The sequence below is a fragment of the Pelodiscus sinensis genome, unplaced genomic scaffold, assembly GCF_049634645.1.
Source record: "Pelodiscus sinensis isolate JC-2024 unplaced genomic scaffold, ASM4963464v1 ctg116, whole genome shotgun sequence".
NCBI lineage: Eukaryota > Metazoa > Chordata > Testudines > Trionychidae > Pelodiscus > Pelodiscus sinensis.
The window spans coordinates 112,609-140,334 of record NW_027465819.1 but is presented as its reverse complement, the minus strand read 5'-3'; the positions used below and the strand labels follow the sequence as shown (position 1 = coordinate 140,334).

The window sequence follows — 27,726 nt, the reverse complement described above, 5'->3', positions numbered from 1 at the left end:
CTTGCCCTCACCCCAGGTCATTAAGCAGCTGATGAAGAAGGAGTTCACTCTGGAGTTCTCCCGCGACAGGAAGTCCATGTCCGTGTACTGCTCCCCTGCCAAGGCCGCCCGCACAGCGGTGGGCAACAAGATGTTTATCAAGGTCAGTGCCAGGATTGTAGCCCTCTCCGTCCCTCTGTCCCCGCTGCGCTCCGTCCCCCTCTCCGTCCCTCTGTCCCCGCTGCGCCCCGTCCCCCTCTCCGTCCCTCTGTCCCCGCTGCGCTCCGTCCCCCTCTCCGTCCCTCTGTCCCCGCTGCGCCCCGTCCCCCTCTCCGTCCCTCTGTCCCCGCTGCGCTCCGTCCCCCTCTCCGTCCCTCTGTCCCCGCTGCGCTCCGTCCCCCTCTCCGTCCCTCTGTCCCCGCTGCGCCCCGTCCCCCTCTCCGTCCCTCTGTCCCCGCTGCGCTCCGTCCCCCTCTCCGTCCCTCTGTCCCCGCTGCGCCCCGTCCCCCTCTCCGTCCCTCTGTCCCCGCTGTGCTCCGTCCCCCTCTCCGTCCCTCTGTCCCCGCTGCGCCCCGTCCCCCTCTCCGTCCCTCTGTCCCCGCTGCGCCCTGTCCCCCTCTCCGTCCCTCTGTCCTCGCTGTGCCCTGTCCCCCTCTCCGTCCCTCTGTCCCCGCTGCGCTCCGTCCCCCTCTCCGTCCCTCTGTCCCCGCTGCGCCCCGTCCCCCTCTCCGTCCCTCTGTCCCCGCTGCGCCCTGTCCCCCTCTCCGTCCCTCTGTCCCCGCTGCGCCCTTTCCCCCTCTCCGTCCCTCTGTCCCTGCTGTGCCCTGTCCCACTCTCCGTCCCTCTGTCCCCGCTGTGCCCTGTCCCCCTCTCCGTCCCTCTGTCCCCGCTGCGCCCTGTCCCCCTCCACGTCCCTCTGTCCTCGCTGCGCCCTGTCCCCCTCCACGCGCCTATGTCCTCGCTGCACCCTGTCCCCCTCTCCGTCCCTCTGTCCCCGCTGCGCCCTGTCCCCCTCCACGTCCCTCTGTCCTCGCTGCGCCCTGTCCCCCTCCACGCGCCTCTGTCCTGGCTGCGCCCTGTCCCCCTCTCCGTCCCTCTGTCCCCACAGCGCCATGTCCCCCTCCACGCGCCTCCGTCCCCGCTGTGCCCTGTCCCCCTCCATGCGCCTCTGTCCTCGCTGCACCCTGTCCCCCTCTCCGTCCCTCTGTCCCTGCTGCGCCCTATCCCCGCTCCACGCGCCTCTGTCCTCGCTGCGCCCTGTCCCCCTCTCCGTCCCTCTGTCCCCGCTGCGCCCTGTCCCCCTCTCCTTCCCTCTGTCCCTGCTGCGCCCTATCCCCCCTCCACGCGCCTCTGTCCCTGCTGCACCCTGTCCCCCTCTCCGTCCCTCTGTCCCCGCTGCGCCCTGTCCCCCTCTCCGTCCCTCTGTCCCTGCTGCGCCCTATCCCCCCTCCACGCGCCTATGTCCCCACTGCGCTCTGTCCCCCTCTCCGTCCCTCTGTCCCCGCTGCGCCCTGTCCCCCTCGCCGTCCCTCTGTCCCCGCTGCGCCCTGTCCCCCTCTCCGTCCCTCTGTCCCCGCTGCGCCCTGTCCCCCTCCATGTCCCTCTGTCCCCGCTGCGCCCTGTCCCCCTGCACGTCCCTCTGTCCTCGCTGCGCCCTGTCCCCCTCCACGCGCCTCTGTCCTCGCTGCGCCCTGTCCCCCTCTCCGTCCCTCTGTCCCCGCTGCGCCCTGTCCCCCTCTCCGTCCCTCTGTCCCCGCTGCGCCCTGTCCCCCTCCATGTCCCTCTGTCCCCGCTGCGCCCTGTCCCCCTGCACGTCCCTCTGTCCTCGCTGCGCCCTGTCCCCCTCCACGCGCCTCTGTCCTCGCTGCGCCCTGTCCCCCTCTCCGTCCCTCTGTCCCCACAGCGCCATGTCCCCCTCCACGCGCCTGCGTCCCCGCTGTGCCCTGTCCCCCTCCATGCGCCTCTGTCCTCGCTGCACCCTGTCCCCCTCTCCGTCCCTCTGTCCCCGCTGCGCCCTGTCCCCCTCCATGTCCCTCTGTCCTCGCTGCGTCCTGTCCCCCTCCACGCGCCTCTGTCCTCGCTGCGCCCTGTCCCCCTCTCCGTCCCTCTGTCCCCACAGCGCCATGTCCCCCTCCACGCGCCTCCGTCCCCGCTGTGCCCTGTCCCCCTCCATGCGCCTCTGTCCTCGCTGCACCCTGTCCCCCTCTCCGTCCCTCTGTCCCTGCTGCGCCCTATCCCCGCTCCACGCGCCTCTGTCCTCGCTGCGCCCTGTCCCCCTCTCCGTCCCTCTGTCCCCGCTGCGCCCTGTCCCCCTCTCCTTCCCTCTGTCCCTGCTGCGCCCTATCCCCCCTCCACGTGCCTCTGTCCCTGCTGCACCCTGTCCCCCTCTCCGTCCCTCTGTCCCTGCTGCGCCCTATCCCCCCTCCACGCGCCTATGTCCCCACTGCGCTCTGTCCCCCTCTCCGTCCCTCTGTCCCCGCTGCGCCCTGTCCCCCTCGCCGTCCCTCTGTCCCCGCTGCGCCCTGTCCCCCTCTCCGTCCCTCTGTCCCCACTGCGCCCTATCCCCCTCCACGCGCCTATGTCCCCGCTGCGCCCTGTCCCCCTCTCCGTCCCTCTGTCCCCGCTGCGCCCTGTCCCCCTCCATGTCCCTCTGTCCCCGCTGCGCCCTGTCCCCCTCCACGTCCCTCTGTCCTCGCTGCGCCCTGTCCCCCTCCACGCGCCTCTGTCCTCGCTGCGCCCTGTCCCCCTCTCCGTCCCTCTGTCCCTGCTGCGCCCTATCCCCCCTCCACGCGCCTATGTCCCCACTGCGCTCTGTCCCCCTCGCCGTCCCTCTGTCCCCGCTGCGCCCTGTCCCCCTCTCCGTCCCTCTGTCCCTGCTGCGCCCTATCCCCCCTCCACGCGCCTATGTCCCCACTGCGCTCTGTCCCCCTCTCCGTCCCTCTGTCCCCGCTGCGCCCTGTCCCCCTCGCCGTCCCTCTGTCCCCGCTGCGCCCTGTCCCCCTCTCCGTCCCTCTGTCCCCACAGCGCCATGTCCCCCTCCACGCGCCTCCGTCCCCGCTTTGCCCTGTCCCCCTCCATGCGCCTCTGTCCTCGCTGCACCCTGTCCCCCTCTCCGTCCCTCTGTCCCTGCTGCGCCCTATCCCCGCTCCACGCGCCTCTGTCCTCGCTGCGCCCTGTCCCCCTCTCCGTCCCTCTGTCCCCGCTGCGCCCTGTCCCCCTCTCCTTCCCTCTGTCCCTGCTGCGCCCTATCCCCCCTCCACGCGCCTCTGTCCCTGCTGCACCCTGTCCCCCTCTCTGTCCCTCTGTCCCCGCTGCGCCCTGTCCCCCTCTCCGTCCCTCTGTCCCTGCTGCGCCCTATCCCCCCTCCACGCGCCTATGTCCCCACTGCGCTCTGTCCCCCTCTCCGTCCCTCTGTCCCCGCTGCGCCCTGTCCCCCTCGCCGTCCCTCTGTCCCCGCTGCGCCCTGTCCCCCTCTCCGTCCCTCTGTCCCCGCTGCGCCCTGTCCCCCTCCATGTCCCTCTGTCCCCGCTGCGCCCTGTCCCCCTGCACGTCCCTCTGTCCTCGCTGCGCCCTGTCCCCCTCCACGCGCCTCTGTCCTCGCTGCGCCCTGTCCCCCTCTCCGTCCCTCTGTCCCCGCTGCGCCCTGTCCCCCTCCATGTCCCTCTGTCCCCGCTGCGCCCTGTCCCCCTGCACGTCCCTCTGTCCTCGCTGCGCCCTGTCCCCCTCCACGCGCCTCTGTCCTCGCTGCGCCCTGTCCCCCTCTCCGTCCCTCTGTCCCCACAGCGCCATGTCCCCCTCCACGCGCCTGCGTCCCCGCTGTGCCCTGTCCCCCTCCATGCGCCTCTGTCCTCGCTGCACCCTGTCCCCCTCTCCGTCCCTCTGTCCCCGCTGCGCCCTGTCCCCCTCCACGTCCCTCTGTCCTCGCTGCGTCCTGTCCCCCTCCACGCGCCTCTGTCCTCGCTGCGCCCTGTCCCCCTCTCCGTCCCTCTGTCCCCACAGCGCCATGTCCCCCTCCACGCGCCTCCGTCCCCGCTGTGCCCTGTCCCCCTCCATGCGCCTCTGTCCTCGCTGCACCCTGTCCCCCTCTCCGTCCCTCTGTCCCTGCTGCGCCCTATCCCCGCTCCACGCGCCTCTGTCCTCGCTGCGCCCTGTCCCCCTCTCCGTCCCTCTGTCCCCGCTGCGCCCTGTCCCCCTCTCCTTCCCTCTGTCCCTGCTGCGCCCTATCCCCCCTCCACGTGCCTCTGTCCCTGCTGCACCCTGTCCCCCTCTCCGTCCCTCTGTCCCTGCTGCGCCCTATCCCCCCTCCACGCGCCTATGTCCCCACTGCGCTCTGTCCCCCTCTCCGTCCCTCTGTCCCCGCTGCGCCCTGTCCCCCTCGCCGTCCCTCTGTCCCCGCTGCGCCCTGTCCCCCTCTCCGTCCCTCTGTCCCCGCTGCGCCCTATCCCCCTCCACGCGCCTATGTCCCCGCTGCGCCCTGTCCCCCTCTCCGTCCCTCTGTCCCCGCTGCGCCCTGTCCCCCTCCATGTCCCTCTGTCCCCACTGCGCCCTGTCCCCCTCCACGTCCCTCTGTCCTCGCTGCGCCCTGTCCCCCTCCACGCGCCTCTGTCCTCGCTGCGCCCTGTCCCCCTCTCCGTCCCTCTGTCCCTGCTGCGCCCTATCCCCCCTCCACGCGCCTATGTCCCCACTGCGCTCTGTCCCCCTCGCCGTCCCTCTGTCCCCGCTGCGCCCTGTCCCCCTCGCCGTCCCTCTGTCCCCGCTGCGCCCTGTCCCCCTCGCCGTCCCTCTGTCCCCGCTGCGCCCTGTCCCCCTCGCCGTCCCTCTGTCCCTGCTGCGCCCTGTCCCCCTCGCCGTCCCTCTGTCCCCGCTGCGCCCTATCCCCCTCCACGCGCCTATGTCCCCGCTGCGCCCTGTCCCCCTCTCCGTCCCTCTGTCCCCGCTGCGCCCTGTCCCCCTCTCCGTCCCTCTGTCCCCGCTGCGCTCTGTCCCCCTCCATGTCCCTCTGTCCCTGCTGCGCCCTGTCCCCCTCTCCGTCCCTCTGTCCCCGCTGCGCCCTGTCCCCCTCCATGTCCCTCTGTCCCCGCTGCGCCCTGTCCCCCTCTCCGTCCCTCTGTCCCTGCTGCGCCCTGTCCCCCTCCACGTCCCTCTGTCCCTGCTGCGCCCTGTCCCCCTCCACGTCCCTCTGTCCCTGCTGTGCCCTGTCCCCCTCTCCGTCCCTCTGTCCCTGCTGCGCCCTATCCCCCTCCACGCGCCTCTGTCCTCGCTGCACCCTGTCCCCCTCTCTGTCCCTCTGTCCTCGCTGCACCCTGTCCCCCGTCCGTCCCTCTGTCCCCGCTGTGCCCTGTGCCCCTCCACGCGCCTCTGTCCTCACGGCACCCTGTCCCCCTCGCCGTCCCTCTGTCCCCGCTGCGCCCTGTCCCCCCTCCACGTGCCTCTGTCCCCACTGCGCCCTGTCCCGCTCTCCGTCCCTCTGTCCCCGCTGCGCCCTGTCCCCCTCTCCGTCCCTCTGTCCCTGCTGCGCCCTATCCCCCTCCACAAGCCTCTGTCCTCGCTGCGCCCTGTCCCCCTCTCTGTCCCTCTGTCCTCGCTGCACCCTGTCCCCCTGTCCGTCTCTCTGTCCCCGCTGTGCCCTGTGCCCCTCCACGCGCCTCTGTCCTCACGGCACCCTGTCCCCCTCGCCGTCCCTCTGTCCCCGCTGTGTCCTGTCCCCCCTCCACGTGCCTCTGTCCCCACTGCGCCCTGTCCCGCTCTCCGTCCCTCTGTCCCTGCTGCGCCCTGTCCCCCTCTCCGTCCCTCTGTCCCCGCTGCGCCCTGTCCCCCTCTCTGTCCCTCTGTCTCTGCTGCGCCCTATCCCCCTCCACGCGCCTCTGTCCTTGCTGCACCCTGTCCCCCTCTCCATCCCTCTGTCCCCGCTGCGCCCTGTCCCCCTCTCCGTCCCTCTGTCCCCGTGTGACGGCGCGTTGGGGGTTCCCCGTCTCCTGCACCCCGAAATGGCACAAACAGACTGCACCAGCCAGTGGAATTGAGGGTGGTTTATTGCTCCTCCAGCACAGCGCAGCACAGATGTAATCTGGTTACAGGAACTGGGGCTAAGAGGCCTCAGTGCCCCCCCTTTTAGATAGGGGAGTCCCAGCCCCCTCCCCAGCTCCTTATACCCTGCCTTCCAGCGAGGAACTAACCCAGCCTCCTCCAGCCCTGCCCCCCAAGCCAGGGCAGCATTCCACCTTCCTTTGTTCCTCTCCATGGGGGGTGTCTGGCCACTGGTTCAACCAGTTTGGCCTTACCTCTGCCTAGTGAGGCTTTCCCTGCTGAGTCTTGCTCCAGACAGCAGGGGTCACCACATCCCAGCAAGTACCCCCACTACGTCACAGTTCTCCCCCCTCCGAGAGCGAACTGAGCAGGGTCACTCCGCTCGTGACCTGGGGAAGTTCGGGCCCCTCGCTACGGGACAGCGCGTCGGCGATGATGTTGGCGCTCCCCTTGACGTGGATCACTTCCATGTCGTAGTCCTGCAGGAGCAGGCTCCACCGCAGCAGCTTGGCGTTCGTCCCTTTCATCTGGTGTAGCCAGGTCAGGGGGCAGTGGTCGGTGAACACCGTGAAACGCCGGCCAAACAGGTACGGCTGCAGCTTTTGCAGGGCCCACACCATGGCCAGGCATTCCCTCTCTACGGTCGCGTAGCTCCGCTCCCGGGGCAGCAGCTTCCTGCTCAGGTACACGATGGGGTGACGTTCCCCTTTCTCGTCCGCCTGCATCAGCACCGCCCCCAGCCCAGTGTCCGAGGCGTCCGTAAACACGATAAAGGGCTTGTCGAAGTCTGGGTTTACCAGCACTGGGGCCTTGGCCAGGGCTCCCTTCAGTGCACAGAGAGCCCTCTGGCACTGCTCCGTCCAGACCACCCTGTCTGGCCTCCCCTTCCTGCACAGCTCCGTGATCGGGGCAGCGATGGAGCTGAAGTTGGGCACAAACCTCCGGTAGTACCCCGCCATCCCAATGAAAGCCTGGACCTGCTTCTTGGTCTGGGGCACAGGCCAGTCCCGGATGGCCTCCACTTTGGCCGGCTCTGGCTTCAAGCAGCCACTCCCCACCTTTTGGCCCAGGTAGGACACTTCGGCCATTCCAACCTTGCACTTCCCAGCCTTTACGGTCAGCCCAGCCTCCCTCAGCCGATCCAGTACCTGGCTGACCTGGGCCACGTGGTCCTCCCAGGACTGGCTGAAGACGCAGATGTCATCGATGTACGCTACGGCACAGTTCTCCATTCCCCGCAGCAGCTGGTCCACCAGGCGCTGGAAGGTGGCCGGCGCCCCTTTGAGGCCAAAGGGCAGGACCAGGAACTCATAGAGGCCCAGTGGCGTGATGAAAGCCGATTTCAGTCTGGCCTCCTGGTCTAGCGGCACCTGCCAGTAGCCCTTGGTGAGGTCCAGGGTGGTGAGGTAGTGAGCTCCCCCCAGCTTGTCCAGGAGCTCGTCGGGCCTTGGCATTGGGTAGGCGTCGGACACCGTGATGGCGTTGAGCTTCCGGTAGTCCACGCAGAACCGGATCGACCCGTCCTTCTTGGGAACCAGCACCACGGGAGAGGCCCAGGGGCTGGAGGATGGCTGGATCACCCCAAGGGCCAACATGTCCTGGACCTCTCTCTCCAGGTCCTGGGCTGTTTTCCCTGTGACCCTGAATGGGGAGCAGCGCACCGGGGGGTGAGTGCCCGTCTGCACCCGGTGGACAGCCAGGTTGGTGAGACCCGGCTTGTTGGAGAACAGCTGCTGGTGGGAGCGCAGCACCTCCCCGATCTCGGCCTGCTGGGCTGGGGTGAGCTGGTCCGAGAGGGAAATTGACTCCAGCGAAGAGTCCTCTCCGGTCCCAGGGAACAGGCCCACCAGGGGATCCTCCCCCTGCTCCTCCCAGGGCTTACACACGGCCAGCACCAAGTTCTCCCTGTCCCAGTATGGCTTCATCATGTTAACATGATATACCCGCTGGCCGCGCGTCCGGCCCGTCAGCTCCACCACGTAGTTCACCTCGTTCAGCTGCTTAACCACCTTGAAGGGGCCATCCCAGGCGGCTTGCAGCTTGTTCTTCCGCACGGGGATCAGGACCATCACCTCAGGACCGGCTCTCCATGAACTCATCCGCCAGTCTCCCGGCCTCCTGGGGGTTCTCTGGTCTCCGGTCCTTGAGCCACAGCCTCAGTTTGGGTGGGCACGCTTCATAGAGCTGCTCCATCATGACCAGCTTGAGCAGCTCCTCTGCGGTCTGGGCTCCGACTCCAGACACCCACTTGCGGCAGTATTGCGCCAGGCGGGAGGCCAGGTCCACATAGGTTTCCCGTGGCCCTTTCTGTACCCCCCGGAACTTCTTCCTGTACATCACGGGGGTCAGCCCGAACTTGTGCAGCAGGGCCTCCTTGACTCGGTTGTAATCCCCGGGCTGTAGGTCCTCCAGCTGACTGAGCACTCCGGCCGCCTCCTGGTTCAGTGCGGGGACGAGCTCCTGTAGCCAGTCAGCTGGGGGGACCTGTTGCAGCCCACAGGCCCTCTCAAAGGAGCTGAGGAACCCGTCTATGTCGCCCACGTCCTTCAATTGGGCCACCGTGAGCCTCTCCAAGCGCCTGGCATCCCCGGGACCCTGGGGCCCATCCACTCTTGGTGCAGCCGGGGCCCCGCAGGTTCTCCGCTCTGCCATGGCCAGCTCATGCTGTCGCTGCCTCTCTCGATCTTGGCGCTCCTTCTCTCGGTCCTGTACTTCCAATTCCTTCATCCGCAGCTGGATCTCCAGCCGCCGCAGCTCCGCTGGGCTGGCCCCTGCCCTAGATGGGCTACGGCTTGCAGGCCTCCCGGGAGATGCTGTCTCATCTCTCTGTTGGGTTCCAGCGCTCCTCCCCCTCTCTGAGCCTGACACACTCTCAGGGGGGGTCTGGCTGCTTCCCCTGGGGACAAGATCCTGGCCCTGTGGCTGGTCATTATCTTCCAGCTGGGTAATCAGTTGGGCCTTGGTTGCTTTCCGCACAGGCAAGCCCCTCTCTCTGCACAGCCCCACCAGCTCTGCCTTCAAGAGTTGGGCGTAGGCCATCTGCCCGCTGGTCCCCTTGGTGCAGACTCACCAGTCTAGTGCTGCAGCGCCCCACGATTCCCCGGAACCGCTTCGCTCTGCCTCAAGCATGCCTGGCTCCAGGGCTCTTGCTTCTACGGCGCCTTGTCGCTTGCCGCTGGGAGCTTCATCCACGGGGTGCAGTGCATCCCACTCCTGACACCAGTGTGACGGCGCGTTGGGGGTTCCCCGTCTCCTGCACCCCGAAATGGCACAAACAGACTGCACCAGCCAGTGGAATTGAGGGTGGTTTATTGCTCCTCCAGCACAGCGCAGCACAGATGTAATCTGGTTACAGGAACTGGGGCTAAGAGGCCTCAGTGCCCCCCCTTTTAGATAGGGGAGTCCCAGCCCCCTCCCCAGCTCCTTATACCCTGCCTTCCACTACGTCACACCCCGCTGCGCCCTGTCCCCCTCCACGTCCCTCTGTCCCCGCTGCGCCCTGTCCCCCTCCATGTCCCTCTGTCCCCGCTGCGCCCTGTCCCCCTCTCCGTCCCTGCTGCGCCCTGTCCCCCTCCATGCGCCTCTGTCCCTGCTGTGTCCTGTCCCCCTCCCCTTCCCTCTCTGTCCTCACTGTGCCCTGCTCCCCCCTCCCCTTCCCTCTCTGTCCTCGCCGCGCCCTACTCCTCCCTCCCCTTCCCTGTGTCCCCGCTGTGCCCTGTCCCCCTCTTCTTCCCTCTCTCCCCACTGTGCCCTGTGCCTCTGTGACAACGCGTCGGGGTTCCCCTGACTCCCACATTCCCGTAATGGCATGAACGGACACCACCAACCAGTAGGATCGAGGGAGTTTATTGCTTCTCCAAGGATGCAGCACAGCACAGATGTAATCTAGTTCCAGGGCAGGCCTAGGATGCCTCAGCCCCCCTTGTGATGGGGGAGACTGGGCCCCTAAATCCCAGCTCCTTGCTTAGGCTGCCTCCTCTGTGATTCCAGACAAACTAAAACTCTCTTCCAGCCCTGCCCCCCAGCCAGTGGTTGGACCCCGCCTTCCTCCTTTTGTCTCTCTCCCTGGGAGGCGACTGGTCAGAGAGGTTGTGAGACCCTAGCCTAGTGACTCATCCGCTGTCCTGCTACAAACAGCGGCCAGTGGAGGTCACCCACAGCCCACTGCCTAAGCCCAGCAACTAGCAAGGCACCCCCACTACGCCACACCCTCCCTCCCCGTCCCTCTCTGTCCCCACTGCACTGTGTCCCTCCCTCCCCATCCCTCTGTCTCCTGCCATGGCCAGCACCTGGGAGGGACCTGCATCACTTGCAGCCAGATGTGGGCCTGCAGGACAGACTGGGAGCCCCACGTTGCTGGCAGGCACCCAGCTGGGAACATGTGCATGTCTACCTGCATCGTCCCACTTTACACGGCCTGCTTCCCCTTTCGCTGCTCTTCGTCCATCTCTTGTTTGTGCTGCTGTCTCTGTGTTTGCTCCGCCACTCTCGCTCCATCCGCCTCTCCTGCTCTTGCTCCCACAGGGCGCTCCTGAGGGCGTGATCGACCGCTGCAACTACGTCCGGGTGGGCACCACCCGTGTCCCCCTCACGCCCCTGGTGAAAGACAAGATCATGAGCGTCATCAAGGAGTGGGGAACAGGGCGCGACACACTGCGCTGCTTGGCCCTGGCCACTCGCGACACCCCCCCCAAGAGAGAGGACATGAACCTGGAGGACTCCACCAAGTTTGTCGACTATGAGGTCAGGTTCAGGAGAGTTAGTGGGGGCGGTGGCTGTGGGCTCAGGAGGGATGGTGGGGTCGGGGGCTGAGTGGTCGGGCGGCTCATGGGGGCAGTGGCTGAGGGGCTGGGGATTGGCGGGGGCAGTGGCTGAGGGGTCAGGAGGGATGGTGGGGTCGGGGGCTGAGTGGTCGGGCGGCTCATGGGGGCAGTGGCTGAGGGGCTGGGGATTGGCGGGGGCGGTGGCTGAGGGCTCAGGAGGGATGGTGGGGTCGGGGGCTGAGTGGTCGGGCGGCTCATGGGGGCAGTGGCTGAGGGGCTGGGGATTGGCGGGGGCGGTGGCTGTGGGCTCAGGAGGGATGGTGGGGTCGGGGGCTGAGTGGTCGGGCGACTCATGGGGGCAGTGGCTGAGGGGCTGGGGATTGGCGGGGGCGGTGGCTGAGGGGTCAGGAGGGATGGTGGGGTCGGGGGCTGAGTGGTCGGGCGACTCATGGGGGCAGTGGCTGAGGGGCTGGGGATTGGTGGGGGCGGTGGCTGTGGGCTCAGGAGGGATGGTGGGGTCGGGGGCTGAGTGGTCGGGCGGCTCATGGGGGCAGTGGCTGAGGGGCTGGGGATTGGCGGGGGCGGTGGCTGTGGGCTCAGGAGGGATGGTGGGGTCGGGGGCTGAGTGGTCGGGCGACTCATGGGGGCAGTGGCTGAGGGGCTGGGGATTGGCGGGGGCGGTGGCTGAGGGGTCAGGAGGGATGGTGGGGTCGGGGGCTGAGTGGTCGGGCGACTCATGGGGGCAGTGGCTGAGGGGCTGGGGATTGGCGGGGGCGGTGGCTGTGGGCTCAGGAGGGATGGTGGGGTCGGGGGCTGAGTGGTCGGGCGGCTCATGGGGGCAGTGGCTGAGGGGCTGGGGATTGGCGGGGGTGGCAGCTGAGGGGTCAGGAGTGGGCGGGGGCAGTGGCTGAGGGGCTGGGGATTGGTGCGGCGGCGGCTGAGGGGTCAGGAGGGATGGTGGGGGCAGTGGCTGAGTGGTCGGGCGGCTCATGGGGGCAGTGGCTGAGGGGCTGGGGATTGGCGGGGGCGGCGGCTGAGGGGTTGGGGGTCTTTGGTGGGCGGTGGCTGAGGGGTCAGGAGTGGGCGGGGGCGGCGGCTGAGGGGTCGGGGGTTGGTGGGGGCGGCGTCTGAGGGGTCAGGAGTGGGCGGGGGCGGCGGCTGAGGGGTCGGGGGTTGGCGGGGGCGGCGGCTGAGGGGTCAGGAGTGGGCGGGGGCGGCGGCTGAGGGGTCGGGGGTTGGTGGGGGCGGCGGCTGAGGGGTCGGGGGTTGGTGGGGGCGGCGGCTGAGGGGTCGGGGGTTGGCGGGGGCGGCGGCTGAGGGGTCGGGGGTTGGCGGGGGCGGCGGCTGAGGGGTCAGGAGTGGGCGGGGGCGGCGGCTGAGGGGTCGGGGGTTGGTGGGGGCGGTGGCTGTGGGGTCAGGAGTGGGCGGGGGCGGCGGCTGAGGAGTCGGGGGTCTTTGGTGGGTGGTGGCTGAGGGGTCGGGGGTTGGTGGGGGCGGCGGCTGAGGGGTCGGAGGTTCATGGGGGGCGGCGGCTGAGGGATCGGGGGTCTTTGGTGGGTGGGGGCTCAGGGGTCGGGGGTTGGCAGGGGCGGCAGCTGAGGGGTCAGGGGTTGGCGGGGGCGGCGGCTGAGGGGTCGGGGGTCTTTGGTGGGTGGTGGCTGAGGGGTCGGGGGTTGGTGGGGGCGGCGGCTGAGGGGTCGGAGGTTCATGGGGGGCGGCGGCTGAGGGATCGGGGGTCTTTGGTGGGTGGGGGCTCAGGGGTCGGGGGTTGGCGGGGGCGGCAGCTGAGGGGTCAGGGGTTGGCGGGGGCGGCGGCTGAGGGGTCGGGGGTCTTTGGTGGGTGGTGGCTGAGGGGTCGGGGGTTGGTGGGGGCGGCGGCTGAGGGGTCGGAGGTTCATGGGGGGCGGCGGCTGAGGGGTCGGGGGTCTTTGGTGGGTGGGGGCTCAGGGGTCAGGGGTTGGCGGGGGCGGCGGCTGAGGGGTCAGGAGTGGGCGGGGGCGGCGGCTGAGGGGTCGGGGGTTGGTGGGGGTGACGGCTCAGGGGCCGGGAGTGGGCGGGGGCGGCGGCTGAGGGGTCGGGGGTTGGTGGGGGCGGCGGCTGAGGGGTCGGGAGTGGGCGGGGGTGGCGGCTGAGGGGTCGGGGGTTGGCGGGGGCGGCGGCTGAGGGGTCGGGAGTGGGCGGGGGCGGCGGCTGAGGGGTCGGGGGTTGGTGGGGGCAGCGGCTGAGGGGTCAGGAGTGGGCGGGGGCGGCGGCTGAGGGGTCAGGAGTGGGCGGGGGCGGCGGCTGAGGGGTCGGGGGTCTTTGGTGGGTGGTGGCTGAGGGGTCGGGGGTTGGTGGGGGCGGCGGCTGAGGGGTCGGAGGTTCATGGGGGGCGGCGGCTGAGGGGTCGGGGGTCTTTGGTGGGTGGTGGCTCGGGTCAGGAGTTGGCGGGGGCGGCAGCTGAGGGGTCGGGGGTTGGCGGGGGCGGCGGCTGAGGAGTCGGGGATTCATGGGGGCAGCAGCTGAGGGGTTGTGGAGCTCATGGGGGCGGCGGCTGAGGGGTCGGGGGTTGGTAGCGGTGGCTGCTGAGGGGTCGGGGATCTTTGGGGGGCAGCGGCTGAGGGGTCGGGAGTCTTTGGGTGGTGGCTGAGGGGTCGGGGGTTGGTGGGGGCGGTGGCTGAGGGTTTGGGGGTCTTTGGTGGGTGGTGGCTGAGGGGTCAGGAGTTGGTGGGGGCGGGGGCGGCAGCTGAGGGGCCGGGGGCTCGTGGGGGCAGTGGCTGAGGGGTCGGGGGTTGGTAGCGGCAGCTGCTGAGGGGTCGGGGATCTTTGGTGGGCAGCGGCTGAGGGGTTGGGGGCTCGTGGGGGCAGCGGCTGAGGGGTTGTGGAGCTCGTGGGGGCAGCAGCTGAGGGGTCGGGGGTTGGCGGGGGCATCGGCTGAGGGGTTGTGGAGCTTGTGGGGGCGGTGGCTGAGGGGTCCGGGGTTGGTGGGGGCTGCGGCTGAGGGGTCAGGAATCTTTGGGGGGCAGCAGCTGAGGGGTCGGGGGTTGGCGGGGGCAGCGGCTGAGGGGCCAGCGGCTGAGGGGTCGGGGGTTCATGGGGGGTGGCGGCTGAATGGTTGTGGAGCTCGTGGGGGCGGCGGCTGAGGGGTCGGGGTTGGCAGAGGCGATGGCTGAGGGGTCGGGCAGTTGGTGGGGGCAGTGGTTGAGGAGTCCGGGGACTGGTGAGGGCGACGGCTGAGGCGTTGGGGGTTGTTGAGGGGTTGGGAGTTGGTGGGGGCGACGGCTGAGGGGTCAGGGCAGTTGGTGCGGGTGGCAGTTGAGGGGTCTGGGGCCTCATGAGAGCAGCAGCTGAGGTGTCGGGGCAGTTGGTGGGGGCAGTGGTTGAGGAGTCCGGGGACTGGTGAGGGCGACGGCTGAGGGGTCGGGGCAGTTGGTGGGGGAAGTGGTTGAAGAGTCTGGGGACTGGTAGGGGCGGTGGCTGAGGGGTTGGGAGTTGGTGGGGCGACGGCTGAGGGGTCGGGGGCAGTTGGTGGGGCGACGGCTGAGGGGTCGGGGCAGTTGGTGGGGGTGGCAGCTGAGGGGTCGGGGGCTCATGGAGGTGGCGGCTGAGGGGTCAGAAGTTGGTGAGGCAGTGGTTGAAGAGTCTGGGGACTGGTGGGGGCGGCGGCTGAGGGGTTGGGAGTTGGTGGGGCGACGGCTGAGGGGTCAGGGGCAGTTGGTGAGGGCGGCGGCTGAGGGTTTGGGGGCTGTTGGGGGTGGCGGCTGAGGGGTTGGGGGCAGCATCTGAGGCTATGTCTAGACTACAAGCCTCTTTCGAAAGAGAGCATTGTGACAGCGCATCGGGGATCCCACGATCCTGCACCCCGATAGCAGCAAGAACAGACTCTGCCAGCCAGTAGAACGGAGGGGGGGGGCGGTTTATTGCTTCTCCGGGACACAGCCCAGCACATACGTGATGTGACTACAGGAGTCGGGGCCAGGATGCCTCAGACCCCTTGGGATGGGGTGCCTAGGCTCCCAAACTCCCAGCCCTCTGCTTAGGCTGCTCCCTTCATGGTTTCCCCCAGCTGAAGCTGACCCTTCCCCCGAACACTCAGGCTGTGTCTACATTGGCAAAATCTTGCCGCCTGTCTACACTGGCCGCGAGTATTTGTGCAAGAACACGGACGTTCTACTATATGAAATCCGTGCTTCTTGCGCAAATGCTCTGACGCTCCCGCTCAGGGATAAGTCCTCTTGCGCAAGAGACCAGTGTAGATAGGTAACATCAATTTCTTGCACAAGAAAGCCTGATGGCTAAAATGAGCGTCTACACTGGCACGGATGCTTTTGCACAAAGGCACATGCCAGTATAGACGCTCTCTTACTCAAACACTCTGATGCAAAAACTCTTGCATTTAGAGTATTTGCGCTAAATCTTGCCAGTCTAGATGTAGCCTCGCTTCCTTTGTTCAGTCCCTGCCCTCAACAGGTAGGACCAGTTGGGTCTTTGTGACCTCAGGTGGCCCCCTCTTCCTGGGCAGTGCTTACGGACACAGGCCAGTAGGGGTCACCCACAGCCCACACACAACAACCAGTGAATGCCTGTCCACTACGGCCCATCTCCCCCCTGCGAGAGCGAACTGAGCGGGGGGAAGTTCGGGTCCCCCCCATGGGACAGCGCATCTGCGATGATGATGGCGTTCCCCTTGACGTGGGTCACTTCCATGTCGTCATCCTGCAGGAGCAGGCTCCACCTCAGCAGCTTGGCCTTCGTCCCTTTCATCTGGTGCAGCCAGGTCAAGGGGCAGTGGTCGGTTACACCATGAAATGCCGGCCAGACAGGTACGGCTGCAGCTTTTGAAGGGCCAGATATTCCTTCTCTATGGCCATGTAGCTCCGCTCCCAGGGCAGCAGCTTCCTGGTCTGGTACATGATGGGGTGTCGCTCCCCCTTCTCGTCCACCTGCATCAGCACCGCCCCCAGCCCAGTATCCGAGGCATTGGTAAACAAAATAAAGGGCTTGTCAAAGTCTGGATTGACCAGCACTGGGACCTTGACCAGGGCCTCCTTCAGTGCACAGAGAGCCCCCTGGAACTGCTCCGTCCAGACCACCCTGTCTGGAGCTGAAGTTGGGCACAAACCTCCCGGATGGCCTCCACCTTGGCCGGTTCTGGCTTTAAGCAGCCGCTCCCCACCTTATGGCCCAGGTAGGACACTTCAGCCAACCCAACCTTGCACTTCGCAGCCTTTACAGGCAGGCCAGCCCCCCGCAGCTGGTCCAGCACCTGGCTGACCTGGGCCACGTGGTCCTTCCAGGTCTGGCTGAAGACACAAATATCATCAATGTACACCAGGGCAAAGCTCTCCATCCCCCGCAGCAGCTGGTCCACCAGGCGCTGGAAGGTCATCAGTGCCCCTTTGAGGCCAAAGGACAGGACCAGGAACTCCTAGAGCCCCAGCGGGGTGATGAATGCTGATTTCAGCCTGGCCTCTGGGTCCAACAGCACCTGCCAGTAGCCCTTGGTGAGGTCCAGGGTGGTGAGGTAGCGAGCTCCCCCCAGCTTGTCCAGGAGTTCGTCAGGCCTAGGCATGGGGGCGGGCATTGGATATGGTGATGGCGTTGAGCTTCCCATAGTCCACACAGAACTGGATCGACCCATCCTTCTTGGGGACCAGAACTACTGGAGAGGCCCAGGGGCTGGATCCCCCCTAGCGCCAGCATGTCCCGGACCTCTCTCTCCAGGCCCTGGGCCGTCTTCCCCGTGACTCTGAACGGGGAGCAGCACACCAGGGAGTGGGTGCCCATCTGTACCTGGTGGACACCAGCTGCTGGCGGGAGCCCAGCACCTCTAAGACCTCGGCCTGCTGGGCCGGGGTGAGCTGGTCCGAGAGGGAAATTGACTCCAGTGAAGAGTCTGCTCCAGTTCCAGGGAACAGCCCCACCAGGGGATCCTCCTCCTGTTCCGCCCAGGGCCCGCACACGGCCAGCACTAGGTTCTCTCGGCCCCAGTACGGCTTCATGGTGTTAACGTGATTCACCCACTGGCTGCGCGTCCGGCCCATCAGCTCCACCACGTAGTCACCTCGTTCAGCTGCTTGGTGACCTTGAAGGGTCTGTCCCAGCCTGCCTGCAGCTTGTTCTTCTGCACAGGGATTAGGACCATCACCTGGTCCCTGGTAGCATAGGTGCGGGCCCGTGCGTTGTGGTTGTACCAGACCTTCTGCTTCCCCTGGGCCCTGCTCAGGTTCTCTCTGGCCAGGCCCACGAGCTCAGTGAGTCTTTCCCGGAAAGCCAGGACGTATTCCATCACCGACTCACCCTTTTCTCTGAACAGGTCCAGGGGGGTCCCCTCACCTGCCTCCCGTATAATAGCTTGAACGGGGAGAACCCTGGGAACTCCTGGGGCACCTCCTTGTATGCAAACAGCAGGTGGGGTAGGTACTTGTCCCAGTCCTGTGGGTGCTGATGCATAAAGGTCCTTAGCATCTGCTTCAGAGTCCCGTTGAACCTCTCCACTTACCCGCTGGTCTGGGGGTGATATGCTGAGGCCCAGGTGAGCTGGACCCCACACTTCTCCCACAAGCACTGGAGTGGGGTCGACATGAAGTTGGATCCCTGGTCCACGAGGACCTCCTTGGAGAACCGCAGGGACAGCAGTGCATCTGCCACCATGTTTGCCTCGATAGAAGGTAGAAGCACGGCCTTGGGGTAGCGGGTGGCAAAATCCACCACCACCAGGATGTATTTTTTCCCTGTCCGGGTCGCCCTGCTGAAGGGTCCCATAATATCCATCGCCACCTTCAGGAAAGGCTGCTCTATACAGGGTAGGGGCCTCAAAGCAGCTTTCCTCCTATCTTGGGCCTTCCCCACCCTCTGGCAGGGGTCTCAGGACCGGCAATACCGCTGCACAGCGGCAAATATCCTCGGCCAGTAGAAGTTTTGGAGCAGCCGCAGCCGGGTGCGCCAGATCCCCTGGCGTCCCGAGAAGGGGATGTCATGGGCCAGGTACAGCAGCTTGCGGTGATACTTTTGGGGCACCACCAGCTGCCACTGGAGCCCCCACCCCCTCACCTTCCCTGGGGGAAGCCATTCCCGGTACAGGAATCCCCGCTCCCACAGGAACCTCTCCTGGCAATCTCCTCCTAGGGGCTGAGCTGTGCCCACGTCGGCCCAATCCCTCAGGGTCTGCAAGGAGGGATCTGCCTGCACTTCAGACTGTAATTCAGCAGCTGGGCCAGAGACAGGGACTTGTTCCCTGCCACTGCCTGGATCCAGAGTCCCAGCTCGGCTGGGCTCCGTGTCTGCTGGGATGGGGCCTTGAGCCCCCTTCAGGGAGCCCTCCCCTGGGTCAGGGTCACCAGTCTGTCTCTGGCTACGAGTGGTGACAAGGGCCCTTTGGGGTCCATCTGGCCACGCCTCTAGGTCCCACCCCCCCATCAGCACCTCCATGTGTAAGTGCTGGTGCACCCCCACTTCCTTGGGGCCCTTCTTAGCACCCAATTTCCGATGCACCCGGGCTACGGGCATCTTAAACGGGGTCCTGTCTATGCTCCTTCAAGGTCAGCTGAGTGTTGGGCACCGGACGGTCTGGTGCTACTATCTTGGGCTGGACCAGCTTCACCTCCACCCCTGTGTCCCAGAAACCCATCACTTTCCTGCCATCCACCTGCAGGGTCACGAGGCGCTCGCTCCGCAGGGGCCGCCCTGCCCCCAACCGGTTCACGGAGACACCTGCCTCTGGAGTGTCAGGTTTCTGGGAGGGGTTGGCCGGAGCTGCCTTCCTCCTGCTTTGAGTTGAGGTTTGCCTACAGGCCCCTGCCTCTGGGGCGGCCTGCCCTTCTCCCAGCTTCAGCCACTTAACCCTGAAAAGTCTGAAGTTGTGGGACCTGTCCTGGTGCCTGGTGCACTGAGCCTTCTTGTGGCCTCTTTTTCCACAGCGATGGCAAGTTAGGACCTGCGGGCCCCTTCAGGCCGGCTCCACCCGGGCCCTGGCTGTCTCTCTGGGGGGCAGATGGCTGGGCCCTTTCTCTTGGGCTCACCCCGAAGATGATTTCCTCCATTGCTCAGCCAAGAACTGGTCCCTGCCTGATTCCCTTTCTCTCTGGGATGCCCGTTCACACCTGGACCAGCTGTCCGTGGACTCATCCGCCAGCCTTCCGGTTTCCTGGGGGCCCTCTGGCTTCCGGTCTCTGAGCCACAGCCTCAGGTTGGGCGGGCACGTTTCATGAAACTGTTCCAGCATCATCAGCTTAAGCAGGTCCTCTGCGGTCTGGGCTCCGACTCCAGACACCCACTTGCGGCAGGATTGCGCCAGGCGGGAGGCCAGATCCTCATAGGTCTTCCTTGGCTCCTTTTGCACCCCCAGAACTTCTTCCTGTTCGTCTTGGGGGTCAGCCTGAACTTGTGCAGCAGGCCTCTTTGACCTGTTTGTAATAACCCGGCTGTAGATTCTGCAGCTGGTTGAGCACCTGCGGCCTCCTGATCCAGCAAGGGGGGAGCAACAGCTGAGGGGTCAGGGACTGGTGGGGGTGGCGACTGAGGGGTCAGGAGTTGGTGGGGGCGGCAGCTGAAGGGTCGGGGGATGGCAGGGGTGGCAGCTGAGGAGTCTGGGGGCTTGTGGGATGGCGACTGAGAGGTCAGGAGTTGGTGGGAGCGGCGGCTGAGGAGTTGGGGTGTTGGTGGGGGTGGCAGCTGAAGAGTTGGGGACTGGTGGGGGTGGCAGCTGACGGATCTAGGGGCTGGTGGTGGGTGGCGACTGAGGGGCTGGGGGGAGGGCAGCAGCTGGGGGTCAGAGAAGGGTTTGGCTGGTGTAGTGGTTGGTGGGTCGGGAAAGAGATTGTTTGTTGCAGTGGCTGGTGGGGCCTGGCTGGGGGATGGGTCGTAGGTGGGCTTGGGGGCTGGCTGAGGGTTGCAGGCTCTTCAGAGTGCGGCTGGGGGTTGCTATGGGCCCAACATGTTCTATGGTCCCCACAGGTGGACCTGACCTTCGTGGGCTGCGTGGGGATGCTGGACCCACCCCGGAAAGAGGTGATGGGATCTATCCAGCTGTGCCGTGATGCTGGCATCCGTGTCATCATGATCACGGGGGACAACAAGGGCACAGCCATTGCCATCTGCCGCCGCATCGGGATCTTCAGTGAGGACGAGGAGGTGCTGGGCAAGGCCTACACGGGCCGCGAGTTCGACGACCTGCCCCCCGCCGAGCAGCGTGAGGCCTGCAAGCGGGCCTGCTGCTTCGCCCGTGTGGAGCCTACCCACAAGTCCAAGATCGTGGAGTTCCTGCAGTCCTTCGACGAGATCACGGCCATGGTGAGTGGGGGCGAGCGGGGGAAGGGAGAGGGGCCAGAGGCTGAGACTGTGCGCATGGGGGCACCTGGCAGGGGCCACTGTGGGCAGACAGGGCACTGGGCTAGATGGACCTTGAGTCGGACCCAGTGTGGCTGCTCTGATGTTTTTATGGCCTGTGGTGTTTGGGGATCCCGGGCTCTGTGACTCACCCTGCCCCTCCCCCAGACAGGCGATGGGGTGAATGATGCCCCGGCACTGAAGAAGGCTGAGATCGGCATCGCCATGGGCTCGGGAACAGCCGTAGCCAAGACGGCCTCCGAGATGGTCCTGGCTGACGACAACTTCTCCACTATTGTGGCGGCTGTGGAGGAGGGTAGGGCCATATACAACAACATGAAGCAATTCATCCGCTACCTCATTTCCTCCAATGTGGGCGAGGTCGTCTGGTGAGTGCACGGTTCTCGCACACTGCTCCCCTATCCCATCAGCTCCCCTGGCCGCACCAGTGTCACAAGGGAGCGCTGTGATCCGGTTGACCAAGCCGCATCACGCTACCCATTTGGTTCAGCATTCACAGAACAAAAGAGTCTTTCCCAGTATCTTAAACATCCCTTTAACAAGTTGTATTGCACTTGTGACGGCGAGTCGGGGTTCCCCCGATCCTGCACCCCCGTAGCAGCCAGAACAGTCTCCACCAGCCAGTAGTATAGAGGGAGTTTATTGATTGTCCAGAATACAGCCAGCATAGACGTGTTGTGGGGGGGCCAGGACACCCAGCGTATGTCTACACTACCACCCTAGTTCGAACTAGGGTGGTTAATGTAGGCTACCGGAGTTGCAAATGAAGCCCGGGATTTGAATTTCCCGGGCTTCATTTGCATATTGCCGGGCGCCGCCATTTTTAAATGTCCACTAGTTCAGACTCCGTGCCCGCGGCTACACGCGGCACAAACTAGGTAGTTCGGATTAGGCTTCCTATTCCGAACTACCAGTACACCTCGTTCCACGTTCCACGAGGAGTAACGGTAGTTCGGAATAGGAAGCCTAATCCGAACTACCTAGTCCGTGCCGCGTGTAGCCGCGGGCACAGAGTCCGAACTAGCGAACATTTAAAAATGGCGGCGCCCGGCAATATGCAAATGAAGCCCGGGAAATTCAAATCCCGGGCTTCATTTGCAACTCCAGTTGCCTACATTAACCACCCTAGTTCGAACTAGGGTGGTAGTGTAGACATACCCCCAGAGCCCTTAGGGCGGGTGCCTGAGGCCCTGGTCTCCAAGCCCCCTCCCTAGGCGTCTCCATCATTTTTCCAGCCTCAGACCCACTCTTCCTCCCCCCACGTCCTTCCTTTGTTCCCACCTCCCCCCTGCCCCCGCCCCCAGTCAGAACCGGTCAGGGGTGTGTCTAGCCCCCCACTGGGCTGTGCTCACAGAGAGGGCCAGTGGGGGACAGCCCAAGCCTAGCGCCCAGCCAGATGCCCCCTACATCGCAGCCTTCAATTCAGGAGCAGTTTTAAAAGCTCTCTCTCTCTCTCTCTCTCTCTCTCTCTCTCTCTCTCTCTCTCTCTCTCTCTCTCTCTCTCTCTATATATATATATATATATATATATATATATTTAGTACTAAGCAATTAAAACAGCATTAAAAGACATTAAAGGCATCACAAGCATTCAAAGGCATTAAAAGCAACATTTAAATGGAATAACTAACAAGCTACATCTAATCCTTGACCCAGTTTAGCAGTCTAATTCTTAATCCAGTTTAACACACACACACTCACACTCACCCCTGAGTAATGTCGGTTAATTTGGTTGAGGCGGAAGTCCGACGTGCACATCACCCCAATATGCTGAATCGATGGACTCCAACTTATGGGGCAAAATGGTGTGGTATATACCCCTCGGCAGGGGCCATCCACTGGTTGCACACAGTCCAGGTGGGGTGATGTCCATTAGTGACACCCCCTTCTCCTTACTGGTGTGTCCACGACTAATCCAGAAATGTCCAGTTTTTGCACCACTTGTCTCACCGTGACTGAGAAACAATGGTCTGTCCTTGGTTAGACCCTTCCCTTGTTACTTTTTCTTATCTGGCAATGCTGGGACCGCTGCCTCCGCATGCATAGACAGTTCTTTATCTCTCAGTTCTTTTTCTTGAATTTGTAAACAAGTCCATAATCCTCCAGGGTTTTGCCTGGACCAAACAAGTCCATAGAATCATAGAATAATAGGACTGGAAGGGACCTCGAGAGGTCATCGAGTCCAGCCCCCCGCCCTCAAGGCAGGACCAAGCTCCGTCTACACCATCCCTGACAGATGTCTATCTAACCTGTTCTTAAATATCTCCAGAGAGGGAGATTCCACCACCTCCCTTGGCAATTTATTCCAATATTTGACCACCCTGACAGTTAGGAATTTTTTCCTAATGTCCAATCTAAACCTCCCCTGCTGCACTTTAAGCCAATTACTCCTTGTCCTGTCCTCAGAAACCAAGAGGAACAAATTTTCTCCTTCCTCCCTTCTCCTGTCACAACCCTTTTAGATATTTGAAAACCGCTATCATGTCCCCCCTTAATCTTCTTTTTTCCAAACTAAACAAGCCCAGTTCATGAAGTCTGGCTTCATAGGTCATGTTCTCTAGACCTTTAATCATTCTTGTCGCTCTTCTCTGTACCCTTTCCAATTTCTCCACATCTTTCTTGAAATGTGGCGCCCAGAACTGGACACAGTACTCCAACTGAGGCCTAACTAGTGCAGAGTAGAGCGGCAGAATGACTTCACGAGTTTTGCTTACAACACACCTGTTGATACAACCTAGAATCATATTTGCTTTTTTTGCAACAGCATCACACTGTTGACTCATATTCAACTTGTGGTCCACTATGACCCCTAGATCCCTTTCTGCCATGCTCCATAATAGTCTCTTCAGCTCCCTTGCTATGGATTCACTCATACGGACCATTCAACTACCCATGATTTGTGACACTGGCCTCAGTCCTCCATCCCCCCAGGCTGTGCTGGCCTCAGTCCTCCATCCTCTCTGGTCATGCCGGCCTCAGTTCTCTATCCTCCTCCCCAGCCACGCCAGCCTTGCTGGTCCATTCTTCTCCCCGGCCCTGCTGGCCTCGGTCCTCCAGCCCTCCCAGCCCCGTCGGCCTTGGTTCTCCATCTCCCCAGCCGCGCCAGCCTCGGTCCTCCATCCTCCCCGGCCACACTGGCCTCAGTCCTACATCCCCCCAGCCGCGCCGGCCTCGGTCCTCCATCCTCCCTGGCCACACTGGCCTCAGTCCTACATCCCCCCCAACCGCACCGGCCTTGGTCCTCCATCCTCTCTGGTCGTGCCAGCCTCAGTTCTCCATCCTCCTCCCCGGCCACACCAGCCTTGGTCCTCCATCTCCCCAGCTGCGCTGGCCTTGTGTAACGAAACAAGTATTTTCTGTAGTTTGTGTTGAGTCCCATGTGGGCCTCAGTTTCCCCTGTATTGTGCATGCTTGGGGATAACTTCACTTTCGGCAGAGTAGAATGTGCCTCACCTCACTGAGGGTATGTCTACACTACCACCCAAGTTCGAAGTAGGGTGGTTAATGTAGTCTATCGAAGTTGCAAATGAAGCCCGGGGTTTAAATATCCTGGGCTTCATTTGCATCTTGCCGGGCGCCACCATTTTTAAATCCCTGGTAGTTCGGACTCCGTGCCCGCAGCTACACGCGGCACGGAGTAGGTAGTTCGAATTAGGCTTTCTAATTCGAACTACCGTTACACCTCGTTCCACGAGGCGTACAGATAGTTCGGAATAGGAAGCCTAGTCCGAACTATTTAGTTCATGCTGCGTGTAGCCGCGGGCACGGAGTCCGCACTAGCGGACATTTAAAAATGGCGGCGCCCGGCAACATGCAAATGAAGCCTGGGAAAATCAAATCCCGGTCTTCATTTGCAAGTTCGTCTGACGACATTAACCACCCTAGTTCGAACTAGGGTGGTAGTGTAGACATACCCTCAGTGAGAAGTTGTAGGGTAATAGTGTCCCTCCCTGTGCTGGAGGCTCAGCAGAGACCCAGCGGCTTGCTGGGCTGGGGGCTGAGATGGGGACGGGTGGTTGAGGGTTGGCGCTTTCCCCTGGAGCCTGTCACACAGGTCAGATGGAGAGACAGACAGACAGGCTAATGTGAGGGGTTTCCCCCCCAGCCCGGCAGGGCTCTGGGCAGAATTGAATGTTTGGGGCTGTAATCTACACCCCTTGGCCTAGCCGAAGGGCTCCCTGTGCCAGCTGTCCAACACACTGAACTGCTTGCCGGCTCTGGGCATGTTCCTGCGGTGCTAGGCACAGGGCACCGTCCCGGCAGCCCAGATGCCCCTGTGCCAGGGTCCGGGGGGGGCAGCCTGGGCGCGTCTCTGCCAGGGTCCAGTGGGGGCAGCCTGGGTGTGTCTCTGCTGGGGCCCTGCCGGGGCAGCCCCGTGCATCTCTGCTGGGGTCCGGGCAGGGCAGCCTGGTGCATCTCTGCCGGGGTCCGGGGGCGTCTCTGCCGGGGTCTGGCTCAGTGGGACTTGTCCGGCAGAGCACAAGGGAAGCAGGAAGCTCTAGCTCAGAGCTTCAGTCCAAGGAAGCGGTGAAGCCAGGAAGGGGAAGACCCCAGGGGCCTCCTAGAGACGCCACAGAGCTGGGGGCTCAGCCCTCTTCTGGGAATCCCTGGCTCTGCCGAACGCACCAGCCTTCCCCCGTCTGGGTTTCTGACTCACCCTCTCTCCCTACAGCATCTTCCTCACAGCCGCCTTGGGCCTTCCGGAAGCCCTAATTCCTGTGCAGCTGCTGTGGGTGAACCTGGTGACTGACGGGCTCCCAGCCACTGCCCTGGGCTTCAACCCTCCCGACCTGGACATCATGGACAAGCCCCCCCGCAGCCCCAAGGAGCCCCTCATCAGTGGCTGGCTCTTCTTCCGCTACATGGCCATTGGCGGTAAATCCCCCGTTCTCCCCCAAAGCCCCAGGCCTTCGGCCACGCACTCACGCCTCCCCCTCTGCTCTGCCCACAGGCTACGTCGGCGCTGCCACCGTGGGCGCTGCGGCTTGGTGGTTCCTCTATGCAGAGGATGGTCCCGCTGTCTCCTATCACCAGCTGGTGAGAGCGGGGGGGTGGGGTGTTCAGCTGAGCATTCTCCCCAACAGTCAGGCAGTGCTGCCTCCTGGGCAGTGCAAGGGGGCCCATGCTGCGGGGACTGGGGTGGGGCTCAGCCAGGTGCCCTCCCTTGTGTGTGTGTGTGTGTACGCGCGCGCAAAACTGCTCCCCGGTGGGGGGGGTGTGTGTAACTGCTCCCTGGTGGGGGGGGGGGGTGTGTAACTGCTCCCCGGTGGGGGGGGTGTGTGTAACTGCTCCCCGGTGGGGGGGGGTGTGTAACTGCTCCCCGGTGGGGGGGGGGGTGTAACTGCTCCCCGGTGTGCTCGTCATTCCACTGACACCAGCCTTACTCTCTGGGGCTCTCCACCATCCTGACTTGCTGGGCCAGATCCTCTGGTCTCTCCCTCAGACAAGGCCCAGAGCTGGGAGCCCATCCCCTGAAGAGCAAGGCAGACACTGAACTACTGCAGTACGAGGGCTGGCACCCAGGGTACCAACCCCCCAGATAAATCCATCTTTCTCTGTGTCAGTCTGGCACAGTGAAAGCTCATTCAGGCAACCGCCTTTACCAGTGAAAGTGGCCCACACACTGTTCGCTCCCCCCAGGTAACAATTATTTACACTGGCCTGATGGCAAACAAAAGTGTTTGTATTAAGTACAAACAGTAGGAGTTAAGGCGTTGAAAGTGGAAAGAGGCAGAGCAAGGTAAGTGACTCAATGAAAATGAAAGCAAATGCACAGCTAGTGCTGATACAGTAAAACGTAATGCAAACGTGGAAGCTGTTCTTACGTCAGGCAAGCCAAAGATGATCTTTTCCTCCGACTTGAGTCTCCAGTTCTCTTTGCATCCTAGTGTGCTAGGCCACTCTCCAGACCAGCCAAAGCCAAAGCCCGAGAACTTCCCCTGGCTTAAATAGTCTTTCCCCACAGGGCGGGATCTTTTGTTCGCCACTCCCCCCTTCCATTGAAAATTACTGGTCAAACTGGAATCCCAGTGTCAGGAGGTAGAGTCACATGTCTTCCTAGGACCAATCACTGCTTGGACTTACAGGACAAACAGGGCTGTTCTCAAGTCCTTTAAGCTTCAGAGGGGTAGCGGAGTTAGTCTGTGACTGGAAAAACGTAGAAAACAACAAATGGTCCTGCAGCACCTTAGAGACTAACAGGGAACATGGTAGATGGGAACATGATATTTCGTGGGCACAGCCCATTTAGCACCTTTACTCTACTTACGTTACATTGGCAACACCTCCATCATATGGACCCACGGGAAAGAGACCCTTGAAGAATTCGACTGGGAGTTCAGCAACTTCTGCCCCACCATCAACCTCAGCCTGGATCAGTCACACAGGAGAGCCACGTCCTTGACATCACAGTACAATTACATGACAGACATATTTCCACCACCTTATACTGGAAATCTACCAACCGCTACGTTTACCTACATGTAAGACACGTTTCTCAATCTATTGTTTACAGCCAAGCCTTAAATTACAACCAGATTTGCTCCAATCCCACAGACAGAGACAAACACCTACAGGGTCTATATAGAGCATCCTTACAACTGAAATACCCAGCCGGAGAAGTGAAAAACAGATCGATAGAGCCAGCAGAGTACCCAGACATGAACTACTTCAAGACAGGCCCGGAAGAGAAAACAACAGAATTCCACTTATCACCTACAGCCCACAACTTCAGCCCTTCCAATGCATTATCTACAACTTATCATGGAACATGACCCCTCACTCTCAGAGGCCTTGGGGGAAGGGTAGTCCTCACCTACAGAGAATCCCTAACCTCTAACAAATTCTTTCCAGTAACCATGCAGCATACCTCCATCATAATCATCTAGGAACCCACCTCTGCAATCAGCCCCGGTGCCAACTCTGCCCACACATCTACACCATCGATTTCATCACTGGATCCAACTACATCAGTCACCAAATCAGAGGCTCATTTAACTGCACATCCTCTAACATGATCTATGCCATCAAATGTCAACAGTGCCCCTCTGCCATGGATATCGGCCAATCTGGACAGTCCCTATGGGAAAGAATTAATGGATACAAATCAGGTATCTGAAAAGGCAACACACAGAAACCTGTTGGAGAACACTTAACCTACCCAGGCACTCATTAATGCAGTGGTCACCAGCCTGCAGATCGGGATCTACCACTAGATCTTGGAGCCTCTGACAAGTGATCTTGTCTGGTTTGGCCAGGAAGCTCTCAAGCACTGGCACTTCAGTTGCCCCTCCACCCACTGTCAGTTGTTCCTGCCCTCTGCCTTGCAGCTGCCCCCCTGGGAGCCTCCTGCTTGCTGTGCAGGGTGTGGGAGGGAGAAGGAGAAAGGGGGGGTGATGTCAGGGTGTCCCTCCTCTCCCCATCACTTCTTTACCCTTTCTCCACACAGATAGAAGGGGATGGAGGAGTTTGACAATGCAAATCGCTGTCATTCTCTCTCACACACACACACACTGACTGTCCTTCCTTCTCATCTCCTGACCCAACACACATGTGGGGTTGTTGTTACTGCTTGCCCCTGCAGCCCGAGAGAGGCAGAACACATGCTGTCCACACGCGGTCCTTCCCTGCA

General features: G+C 63.4%; 1 protein-coding gene across 2 annotated transcripts in view; it reads left to right on the top strand.

The window, feature by feature from the left end:
- The window catches only part of ATP2A1 (ATPase sarcoplasmic/endoplasmic reticulum Ca2+ transporting 1), a 126,304-nt gene that overhangs the window by 88,475 nt on the left and 10,103 nt on the right, over nucleotides 1–27,726 (top strand). For both annotated transcript variants that reach the window (XM_075914532.1, XM_075914533.1), the window contains exons 13-18: nucleotides 17–142; nucleotides 10,531–10,749; nucleotides 19,704–20,039; nucleotides 20,244–20,464; nucleotides 24,769–24,971; nucleotides 25,048–25,133. In XM_075914532.1, coding sequence (XP_075770647.1) covers nucleotides 17–142; nucleotides 10,531–10,749; nucleotides 19,704–20,039; nucleotides 20,244–20,464; nucleotides 24,769–24,971; nucleotides 25,048–25,133 — 1,191 coding nt within the window. The remainder of the gene's footprint in view (nucleotides 1–16; nucleotides 143–10,530; nucleotides 10,750–19,703; nucleotides 20,040–20,243; nucleotides 20,465–24,768; nucleotides 24,972–25,047; nucleotides 25,134–27,726) is intronic.